This window comes from Haliotis cracherodii, unplaced genomic scaffold (genome assembly GCF_022045235.1).
Source record: "Haliotis cracherodii isolate W230 unplaced genomic scaffold, xgHalCrac1.p SCAF_5, whole genome shotgun sequence".
Lineage (NCBI taxonomy): Eukaryota > Metazoa > Mollusca > Gastropoda > Lepetellida > Haliotidae > Haliotis > Haliotis cracherodii.
In genome coordinates, this window is record NW_027266308.1 from 22,880,299 (window position 1) to 22,892,540 (window position 12,242).

At 43.3% G+C, this 12,242-nt stretch overlaps 2 protein-coding genes across 2 annotated transcripts; both read right to left on the bottom strand.

The window, feature by feature from the left end:
* Window positions 1-3,098: 3,098 nt before the first annotated feature.
* On the bottom strand, window positions 3,099-4,427 carry LOC139443604 (uncharacterized). The gene has a single exon (XM_071224564.1). It carries the CDS (start codon window positions 4,425-4,427, stop codon window positions 3,099-3,101), a length of 1,329 nt encoding a protein of 442 aa, XP_071080665.1.
* A 5,820-nt stretch (window positions 4,428-10,247) lies between these two features.
* Window positions 10,248-11,723, bottom strand: LOC139442078 (uncharacterized). The gene has a single exon (XM_071222858.1). It carries the CDS (start codon window positions 11,721-11,723, stop codon window positions 10,248-10,250), a length of 1,476 nt encoding a protein of 491 aa, XP_071078959.1.
* Window positions 11,724-12,242: the final 519 nt, after the last annotated feature.

The window sequence follows — 12,242 nt, forward strand, 5'->3', positions numbered from 1 at the left end:
TCCACATAACGTAACACCCTGTCCACTTGTCCTGAACGTAACGCTCTGTCTACCTGTACTTAGCGTAACACGATGCTCACCTGTACTTAACGTAACACTCTGTCTACCTGTACTTAACGTAACCCTCTGTCTACCTGTAATTAACGTAACGCTCTGTCTACCTGTACTTAGCGTAACACGATGCAAACCTATACTTAACATAACACTCTGTCTAACTGTAATAACCTAACACCCTGTCAATCTATACTTAACGTAACACCCTGTCAGTCTATACTTAACGTAACTCTCTGCCCACCTGTACTTAACGTAACACCATTTCAATCTATACTTAACCTAACACTCTGTCTACCTGTACTTAGCATAACACGATGCAAACCTATACTTAACGTAACACTCTGTCTAACTGTAATAACCTAACACCCTGTCAATCTATACTTAACGGAACACTCTGTCTACCTGTACTAAGCGTAACACTCTGTCTACCTGTACTTAACGTAACACCCTTTCAATCTATACTTAACCTAACACTCAGTCTACCTGTACTTAACGTAACACCCTGTCTATCTTTTAAGCGTAACACCCTGTCAATCTAACAATCTGTCCACCTTTACCTAACGTAACCCCCTAGCCACGTGTACTTAACGTAATACCCTGTCCACCTGTACTTGCGTGGATTGATGCTCATGATATCAATCACTGCATTCTGGGCCGGACTCAGTTATTTACAGACCGCCGTCATATAGCTGGAAAAATGCTGGGTGCGGCGTCAAACAACAAAGAAATGATGTATTACACGTTGATCGGCTTGGACACACACACACACACACACACACACACACACACACACACACACACATGAATGTACGTCACTCTATAAGTGCAATAATCTTGGATGCCATTTCACCTCACCTCACGATAATGACGGCAAATGATTATTTGTAGAAGCGGCTGTAAAATACTCAACTCAGCGATCCTGTGACGCCTTTGTTGGTTATCGTCAGTATATTTGCACAAGACACTGTGAACATAGAAACTAGCTGTAACGTTGAAATGCAACAACATGTGTTTCTGAAGGTTGACGGTGGCTGGGTAATACACCCCACTTTAACGTATAGTACACATAGAATTATTATAAGAGTGTGTTGTACTTATTATACAAAAAGAGTGTGAAGAGTATTGTATTTCACGAACAGTAATACACATATGGATGTCATAATTTATTTATTATCGATAATTAATAAACAACTTAAAGCAGAAGCAGAAAGCAGCTATGGGGAGAGCTCGACATGACGGCAACATTGATACAGTAATTCGCCCCGGGCCGCTTCGTTCAATAACTCACGGTGCGCTTTCGGTTCCAAATTTAATTTAGCGCTGTTTAATGTACAGTCAAGTAACCTGGCTTTATATTGAAAACCAAATGCGTTTCTCCTAAAGAGACATTTTACGACGCTTGTCGCACTATTGAGACAAAACACAGCCTTTTTAATGATAAACAAGAGCTGTAATACATAAATTTCTCTGAAACACGAGTGGTAAACAAGATATGAAAGTGATTTACTCTGTAATTAATGTCGTATAAATTATTTTAATACAGGCATACTGATGAGACAACCATCATTCTCGAGGTATCTTATGCTGTTAGATCCTCGTTAAAAGTTTCTGTGTTTTCTGATGTGAGGCGTTAATGAGCATTCCACGCCCGTGCATTTAAACATGGTTATTACTTATAAACTGCCGGGCAACAGGAAGTATACATTTGATAATTGTATTCGAACAAAAAAACCACATTATTAGTAGGGCTGTGACGAGTCCAAATTTACTACCCGGATACCCACCTCCCTATTACCCGGCCCTACCCGGGAACTCACGTCACTGTAGGTCTTAGGAGATGTCTCAAAATGTCCGATTGGGAACATGTGTAGCATAGCCCTGGCAAAACGTTTTTAGATACATGTATTAAACAATCTGGTCATTCATACACTGAAGCTGAATTAAGTTATACGCTCGTATCTTTATTCAACCATATGAAAAATCGGAAGGAATGGGTGCACAGTCAGAAAGAAATGCGAACATTAGTGACTTGTAGTGTTACCATAGAGTTCTAGATATGTTTTGTCATTAAACAATATATCACGTGAGTAATAGAGTTCTAGATAATTTTGGCCATTAAACAATATATCACGGGTCCGGGTAGCCATGTGGGTAGCCGGGTCCTACTCAGTACCCACCCGACCCGGGTACCCGAGTTACCCGTCCCAGCCCAAATTATTAGGCTGAAAACAGTCGCCGAAACACTGTAAACTTAAGGTCCACAGTGATACCCGTGTCAAATACATCTCAAGCGAATACCATTTCTAGTTTGTTTCATTTAGGCAATCAAACATGGGTGTATACTTTCCTTTGCCCGGGAGTGTATTTCAAAGATGTGCTTTGCATTCGCCTAAACCCGAGAAGGTATAATCCAAAAGTGAAGCCTCACAATAAATGCCACACCAGTATAACTCGTGAAATGAAGGACTTTTCCTTCAGTAAGACCGTTGTCAATACACAACAAAAATCACATCACCAATTTGCTTTAGACCAAGATCTACAGTATAGACATAAATAAAGTATGGGTATGGTTGCAAGACGTTACAATATTCCCTTGTTGATACCTAAATCCATGAGACAGATTATGTCAGTTGGAGGAGATACAGTCGTCTGCTTTGACGTTCACATGCCCAGGACTGTTGCCCAGACAGCGCTTAGTATACGCCGAACATACCACACAATCTTCCGTCTCGCCACAGCGATTCTGACATACGTCCAGTCCTGTAAGGTGGAATCGTAACAGGTGGTTCATATCCACAGAAGCCTACGCCTGTATGACACAATTGTCCATTGTAGGGTAGGCCAATGGTTAATGTGTTCCCCAGTACATAAACCTGGTTCGAATCCACTCACATGGCTGCTGAAATGTTAATGTTTTCTCCTTATTTACACTCCTTACACTAACTTGTACGAGCATTACCATATCCTGATCATTACAGAGAATGGCTATACCATAGTATAGAATGTATACTGGAGGCACGGTACTCGGCAGTGTTCAGTTGGTGTCAGTTGCTGTGGCCTGCTGCATCTGTTATAACGAACCTTCTGAGGTAGTTGCAGGTTCTGAGGGAGTCCCACCACTGAGATACCTCACCATCCTCCTCTCCTACCTCCTCCAGCGCCATCTGGCGGGCACGCAGCTGCTGAACCATCGGCACCGTCTTCATCCACTTCTCTGCCTTGTAGCGACATCTATCCAGTTCCGTCTTGCCTTCATCTACTTCCGGTTTACTTTCCTTGTCGCCATCCTGGCCAGGTTTCGCCAAAGAGGACTCTTTCTTCCCGATGGCAAATGTCTGATTCCTTTCTTTGTTTGCATTCTGCCATTGGCCCGGATCGGTGTATCTCAGTGTCAGGTCATGTGATGCCCGCACCACGAGCGAGGAACGTGCCTGGCCATGCTGCCCTCTTTGGTAGATCATGGCGGTTTTAATCAGCCTCTCGACTGGCTTCGTTTCGATGGAGTTAGCTTCAAGACGCTTGATTTTGTCAATATATTCAGCTGGATTTTCTTTCACGTGTCTTAAATACTCCGTCACAGCCTTATGTGCATTCTTATTGAAATCGTCCTCCATCTTCTTCCTAGCCAGTTTAGTTTTTGATGAAACATGTTTTGCCTTACCGTCGTTCGCAGCAGGGGAATTAGGCCTTGATCCATCACGAACCTCTCTATCCTGACCATCTTCACTTCGAGATGTGACAATTTCAGGCAATAACTTTTCCATCTCGTCGCACTTCGAGATGACGGACGCTTTTCTTTCAGAGACAACACTGTCTCTTCTAACGTCCTTCAACTCTCTCTTATTCTGTTGTCTGACTTCTTTGACTTCTTGTGTTTTGGTAGAAGCGTCTGTATCATACCCAGCATCCTTCAGGGCCTTGTCGTGGCAGCTGAAGAAACTCCGTCGCGGGAGGAAGGCGCTGAGTTCTTCTTTACTGAACTTAAAGGGCGTGATCCAGTTGTTACTAGACGCCCTCCTGGGGCAGGTGTACATTTCCGATTCCTTCAGAGATGGTCGTCTCCCTCTCCCACGTTCCTTGTCCGCCATGTTTCTTGCTGAATCTGATGAAGTCATTTCACCATCAAAACGCCTCTGCGTTGACAGTTCATACTGGTGTTCCTGGACAGAAATATCACACTGCGATAGGTTACCGCTTGAGCCTCCAGTCAAGTTTGAGAAACTTTGATCCAGATTAATACATGTACCTAATCTATGCCTTATTATGTTTCTTAGTTTCGCCTCAGTATCTACTTCTGAGAACTGGGGTATGTCCAAGTATGCCCCAAGTCGGCCATCAGTAGGTATAGCATTTCCACCAGCTATCGTATCCATCGTTAGGGCGACCTCAATATCAATACCACACACAATGCCAACTAATATTATCCCTAATGTTTCGACACACTATCAGTCTTGTCTTTGTAAACTCCTTTGTTATTGGTATGTGTTCATCTGATAGGGAAGAATGTAGTTACTCCGTGTTCACATATCCTTTCACAATGTGGCGTGACCAACAAACAGCGCACATCGGTGTTCGCTGGCCCACATCAACCACTATTATACTACAGAGAGGTTTACCTTTCATCTCGTGCAATTACAACACAAGATTTAAAGAGGTACTCGGGAATCGTTGATAAGCATAAGTAAATAATTGAACAGGCCTATATGCCGCTTTTGGACTTGGTGGAACATCGAAATAATGTCCGGATTGCAATCCAAATGGTCAACTTATATCAGCACTCGAGCTTGACTTGAAGATTATGTACACAGACATAGGACACTTGAACATGCTGTTGGAATTGCCGATCCAAAATTGCTTAATGGAATGTCCTTGAGTGAATACCGTTGTCAATAGGCCAGACTGTAATGTGATAAGCTGAATAGATTCGGCAATGCAGTGACTTCCTTCGCCAACAATATTGTGTCATATTTGTCCACAAAAACACACGTTCCATACACTTTATCCCACAAGGCCTGGTTGTCATTTTGTTTCACCATGCTGTCTGCTCTGTTACTCGTTTTGTATGATTGTGATTTCTGTGATCTGAGTCCAAGTTGCCTTTGTACGAGATGGTGCCCAGTAATCCATATATCCGACTGTGTAACGGTCAACTTTTACCCATCGAAACATTCACTCAAAATTTGCCTCTACCAAGTTGTGCCACATCTTGCAGACGGTGATTGTGGTGTAACCGTTTGCTTTACCAAAATGATCACACTCCTGTCGTACGTCTACTCCTGGCTTCACACGAGTGCCATCTTGTCCCACTCAACCACAGTGAACAGGTACCTACACCAGCCGAGTGTGTACAGGCTAAGATAGGAGCCGTGACTCCAGCTGAAGACAAGAGTTAAGTGGTCAGGGCAATAGCAGTGTTTACATTCCGTGTATTATCTATCCCGGGAGACTCATGAGCATATCTCACAATAATCTCTCAGTGATTTCAGGCGCACTGATTTTATAGCCACAGTTGAGAGAGTTGTGAATGTACTTGGACCGTGTACAGTGTTTGGCGAGGGTCATTGAAAGTGATGAGGTCTTTATGATTGCTTGCACGCCATGCTGTGATCAAGGGTGTCGTTATGTGACCACCTTTACTTCTTCCATGACACAATACAATGTCTTGTGCTGCTACCGCACGGCCTGTGACAGATTAAGGATACAAAAAACTGCGGCTAGAGTTACCTCGTCTATTGCAGCTCCTTCGTCCTAAACACCTCCCTTGGAGACCAACACACTCTCCGGTCTGGTCACGATAATGAATGTTTTTTGCAACAGCGTAACTAAGGTTGTATAAAAATATGTTGACAAATCGTAGAACTAGTGTTTAGGTCGTGATCTATCCGAAGCTTCAGCCTAAAATCAATGATCGTGACGCCATACTGTGAATGTAGAAGTCAAACAATATTGTGTGTGTTTTATGTTAACATGCTACTAAGAAAGAGGTAAATAATGTACATTTATCCGACAATTAACCTTACATGTATTCGTCATGTCATGCGGTGATAGATTAATTCTAGTAATATAAAAGAATCGGGTTTTCATTTACTTTTTTGAGTAGTATATTTGTAGTTAATTGAAACACAGTGGCACCTGTCTAAAACGGACTTAATGCAACCGGGATTTAAGTTCGGTTTAGATGGCAGTCTGGATTAGACAGATTCATCCTACTCGCTTCATCACGATGTTTCACTTATAGGCATGTCAGGTCAATGAGCGAGTGAGTGAGTGAGTATGATTTTACGCCTCTTTTAGCAATATTCCAGCACTATCACGGCTGGTCTTCACACATTGTACACATGTGGGGAATCGAACCCAGTTCTACGGCGTGACGAGCGAACGCTTTAACCACTAAGCTATCCCAACCCACCGTAAGCCCCATAGAGCCCTATTCTCATAAACACAAAATACAAGGTTGGTGCACAGAAAGTACACTCATCTGTTGTGTGGGGTAGGGCTGTACCAGGGCTGGCTCACAGAGGGGTGGCAGCAACACCAGCACAGACCGTTGCCATGTGCTGTATAGTAGTGGTTCTACTGATCAGAGAAATGTTTAACTCCATTAAACCCATTGCGATTTAGGCAAGCATAAATCGATGGAATCGATACAAGTTTGTTTACACGTCACATTAGATCTCGTTGACCCGGGGACCCTGCACTAACCATATACCCGTGAGACGCGAGGCGACCCTGGGGTGAGGTGTCCTCGGGTGTATATGTGACCGGGAATACGTATTATCGTAGAACGCTCAGGGAATACATGTTTTCGTAATGTCAGATTTACTCGGAAAATATACATAATCCTCAGATTTGTCAGGTATTATACATATTCCCTGATCCAATACATTCTTTTTACATATTCCCTGAAATTATATAATTTTACAATTTGTTTATGCCATTAGTTACATCAAAGATAGAAATGTAACCACTTGCTGTTTGATGAAGGGGCGTTCGGGTAGCCTAGTGGTTAACGCGTTCGCTCGTCACGCCGAAGACCCGGGTTCGAGTCATGACATAGGTACAATGTGTGAAGCCCATTTCTTGTGTCCCCCGCCGTGATATTGCTTGAAAATTGCTAAAAATGGTGTAAAACCATACTCACTTTCTCACTGTTAGATGAAACTGTGAAAAGATTAGATATAGCAACAAATATAGCAATAATTATTCATTGTAGTACATGTATCAATATTAAAATGCTAAGATAGTTTATTAAGAAAAAATAGTAAAAACAACACATGCTTAGCTTTAGTTTAGCCTAGTTTTCAGTGCAACAATATTAAATGAGAAATTTCAGACCACAGGTCAACATGTTTAAAGGCTAAGTGAGTGAGTGAGTGAGTATGGTTTTTCGCCAATTTTAGCAATATTCCAGCAATTTCAGGGCGGGGGACACCAGAAATGGGCTCCACACATTGTACCCATGTGGGGAATCGAACCCGGGTCTTTGGCGAACGCTTTAACCACTAGGCTACCCCACCGCACCTTCAAGGCTAAGCTGTTGTGTTACTCTAGAAACAACTCAAGTCTAAAATGTGGTAACAAAAACCAAAATGGTCAACGTCTTGATTAGGTAATAATAGTGCGAGGTTATCTGTTTATTTTAAATGAAAGCACCTGGGCCTCGCTCCACAAAGTGAGCGTAGCGCTAAGACGATCAGTCTCCCCTACTTAAAGAGTTACGACAGTCTTAGCGCTAAGACCGCTTCGTGGAACGGATCCCTGTGTCTTACTGCAAGATTTACATAATCAGTCAGTTGTTACTGATGTGTGCCAGTGACGTTTGTTATCGTTGTCAAATAAAACTGCATTCACATGAAACAACACATGAACATTTGTTGTTTGTCGTGTTAAAAAATAGGGACCCCCAAAACTAGTTTCAGGGAATAAATGTATGTCTATAACAAACGATTTTTCGATCAGGGAATGTGTATAATACCTGAAAATTTAGGGATTACGTGTATTCCCCTGACATTACATTCAAACACAAACACACATGCACGCACGCACGCACCAACCCACACACACACACGCACACAAACATCTCTCTCTCTCTCTCTCTCTCTATATATATATATATATATAATTATATATTTATATGTATGTGTGGGATTTTCTATCGAGGTTTGGTATTTAATAAGCTGCAGCTACAAAAACATATTTCTTCTTTAAAACTATGAGCCTGATGTTTTTAAAAAGTATAATGTATATTTTTGTGGCAGGCAATTACTTTTTTTAACAGTCTGGAGTATAAATATATTTTGAAGCATTTTCGGGGCAATTTCTCTTTTTAGATACAATCCCAGAATCTCAACTGGTCGGTCCTTTCGACGATTGGGCCACCTGTGTCTTCGTACCTGTTATGACTGTGCATCCACCTACCTGAGGTGTATTACACCAATTAAACTTGGGCTCACCGTTTACACTTGTCAGGGTGTAGGTGAAGTTCGGTAAACGCATGTGAGACAATTCTGATTAAAATGTGTACTGCATTCAATATCCTTTCTAGACCGCCTCCGTGGTCTAGTAGTAGAGCGTCCTCCCTGAGAGCGGAAGGTTCGGTGTTTGATCCTCGGCATCGTCATACCAAAAGACGTTAAAAGTTGGTACTTGTTGTAACCCTGTCTGGCGCTCGGCATTAAGGGGCCAAAAATAGTACTGGTCGGCTCGGAGTCATTATACTGTGTCTGAGAGGGTTTTTTATGTTAAACTGCAGCATGGTATCTCAATGTGCTACCATCGGCATCAGTCCGGACTAGTACAAGCAGCCACACAAATACACACACGTATATGCACGTCGCTATATAAGTGCAGTAATCTTGGATTTCGTGTAACCACAAACCCCATTGTACTACCATTCCATGTTCGTGTGTTCTGTATTCAATATATGTATCATCATGTTTACTCTACAGCTTTAGGGGAAATATAGATCATCTGTCTGTCAGTCGTTTGAAGTGTAAGACGCCAAAAGTGACTGCCACATGGTATTTGTCAGTAGAACAGGGCGAATAGGTCGCGAGGGTAGGTATGATCTGGTATCAAGTTTCGGCCGAAGCTGCCTTTTATGATTAATATTCCCCGCCACGAAGTGCAGCGCGGAATATAGAAACGGCATTCGTCTCTTCTTTATTCATCTCTTCTTTAGGCTTTATAGGACTCTTGTTTATAATTTATATTCTCTACTATATGAACAAACATACGTGTTCCATTAACATGTGTTTCATGGCGGGGGTAAGTGATAACGCTGTTTTCTTGTTGAAATTAGAATAATTGCAATTATTTTCTAAAATGTTATCAACGTTGGAGATTTTTTTGTAACATTAAAATAAATCTGGAAATACCTGCTAGGTTTTAGAAATAAGGAATCTGCCATTCAATCCATCAAGAGCAAACCCATTCAACCTAGCTCTCCCTCCTTTACATTTCTCAGTACACTCAAGATCACTGTCAGTGGGTACATGTATTCGTAGCGAACTAGATGTAACTCCTTCCACCGCTCACACAACCAGCACAAATCCCAGGGCTATTGCAGATCCGACTAGTGGTCGATGAGATTAACTCAGCCCATGGAGGCGATTAGATTATGTGACCATATTGAACTGTCGAAGTGGAGCGACTGCTGGGAGATTTCCGTCATGTTTAAGGGAGTGCTAATTTATTAAATAGGACTGGATCGGGGTCGGGGATAGGGGATCGGGAATGGGGGTTCGGGGATAGGGGATCGGGGATGGGGATGGAAGATAATAGCAGTCCGACAAAATAACCCGAAAACTATTTTCCATACACTATGGCGATGTCATCGACAGGCTACGCGTATACAATAGTTCCGTCATTGATATGCCTTATATGCCATACACATTAATCACAGATATAATGACGCAGATAATTCCCTTCTCGTGAAACATAATGTTTTATTAGATAAAACGTGAAATCTTTAAAGAAGCAACAAAATAAACTTTGTGCAGCAAAATTGGCGATATCTGGGTCATACTTGACACGACGCATCCCTGACGCATCCCACAGGTTGCTATCATGTACTTATCAGTAGTCACTATTTGATTGAATTACTCCTTGTATAGTGTTCTTTCAGTGCAAGCCAATTGCAGGGCGAAACCATTCCTTCAACACTTGCACACCGCACTCTTTCAATGATGCCGTCAGCCTAACGTTACGCATGCGCCCGTCCCTGACAAGACTCTCGCGAGACCATTTCTTTTAACGGCAGCAAACGTGATTCTCTGCCTCCACCTGAAGAGTTGGCGTTCGCGTTCTTTGTCCTCCTCCTTAGAGAGCCTCACCAGCTGCACGGCGTCACGTGCCGTCACGACGCGTGGGGTCTCGTTCTCTGATTGGTCAGATACCAAGTTATCATCGTCTTTGGCACTGGTGTCAATGTACATGTTCCTCGGCGTAGCGTCATAACTCTGTCGGTTCTTGTCAATGTACATGTTCCTTGGCGTAGCGTCATAACTCCTGTTCCTGTTCATCATGACTTCACGGGGTGAAGCTACTGCGTTTAAAAACGATTCCTTATACTTTCTCATGTCTTGACCATCCTGGGACATGGTACATGCAGAGGAATTCCGCCTCTTTCTTGCTTCCACTTTGACGAGCCTGACGCCATCATGCTCAGGTACATCATCTTTGTCGTCTGCTAGATCCGCGTCCAGAGCAGACCTTCCAGCGGCACCATATATGCCGCCGTTTCTATCCTGTGCACTCGTCACTTCTACCTTGCACAGTCTCGCTCGTCTGTCTGCCGCTTTACCCATGATTTCACCAACTGTTATACGTTTGGAAGGAAGGCCCAGCAGCGACTTTTGGATTGCAACCAAATTATTGATCTTCAGATCAGAAGCAAGTGTCGGGGACTTGAAGTTCGTCTTCTGTCTCACGAGCGCTTGTCTTTCTTTGTAATCCATAGACCGCCTGGCTTCTCTGTTCGCTCCTGAAACAACAGGGGGGCTACCCATCGCAGCATGCTTCAGTACAAACTTCCCCTCTTTGTGTTGCAGTTTGATGTTCACCTCTCCAGCAAGAAGTTTAGAGAACGCAATTGCATGCATTCTAAGCTTCCGCTCTCGTGTATGCTGGGTATTCTGGTCCATGACCCCGTCGTAAGGGTCAGACGCCACCGAGTGGTGGACGGAAGAACGTCGGCGTGGGTGGGATAACCGTCTCTTGATGTTGACTTCTTTGGGGTAGTCTGCAACGGTGGACGGCCTGTTGGGAGGGTGGGGTACAATGACTGGTTGCCTTTTGGCGCACATTCCTGCAGTCTGTGGCCTGTAACTTCTGGTCACGAAACCCCCTTTCCTCGACCCCCGGTGGGTAAAGATGGCACTCAGTGTGTCTTCCAGGAGGTCCTCCTTCTCAGCATCTTGCCCAATACGACTTCCAGTCGTCTTCTGACTCTGCAACTTTTTCAGCTGCTGTTTAATTACCTCTTCCTCTTGGAAATAGTCGCCCATAGTTACAATGAATTCTTTGTAAATCCTTCCACATTCAGTCTTATACTGTCTCTGATTGGCAGCAGACGACACAAGGCCACCATCGGGAACAGTTATGTCGAGTCCGAAGTCCCGAGCGTCGTATGACGGCTCAAATGTTGGTAACTTCACTTCCCCCATCATGGCAGCAAATACACAACTAGCTAGGATGTGATGTCAATATATTTTCCTCTTCCATAACGAACAGGTATCAAACGAGAGCATATTTCAAATTAGATTACCTCTTCTTTAAAGCGTGATCACTCGTCAGTGTCCTGAATCCAAAGGAGACAAGAACTACCAATTTCTAACATCCAGATCCAACACTTCATCAGTCTCCAGCCTCAGAAACAACGAGTCGCACCACCTTCATACACTTAACGCTGTGTTCATAGAATGAAACTGCAGACCCAATACTCAAGTTCTTCTCAGTGTCGTGGGGCTGAATCGGCCGATCTGAATTTTTCTAACTTCGGTTCATGTCGACTCCTTCACAACGCTCGCCAAATCCAGCTGTTCACCTGTTCCTTGTCAGCAAGTGTCTGACCATGGTCCACAAAAGTCCACTACTCCATACCATATCCTACCATTGTTCTTGTAAGCGGATTATCAGCTGAAATGCGATTACAGCCAAAAAGGAGTAGCTAATCCAATGGTGAGATT

Bases quoted from the DNA above. Each gene is read 5' to 3' on its own strand.
- LOC139443604 (XM_071224564.1), bottom strand. From the start codon at position 4,427: ATGGATACGATAGCTGGTGGAAATGCTATACCTACTGATGGCCGACTT.
- LOC139442078 (XM_071222858.1), bottom strand. From the start codon at position 11,723: ATGATGGGGGAAGTGAAGTTACCAACATTTGAGCCGTCATACGACGCT.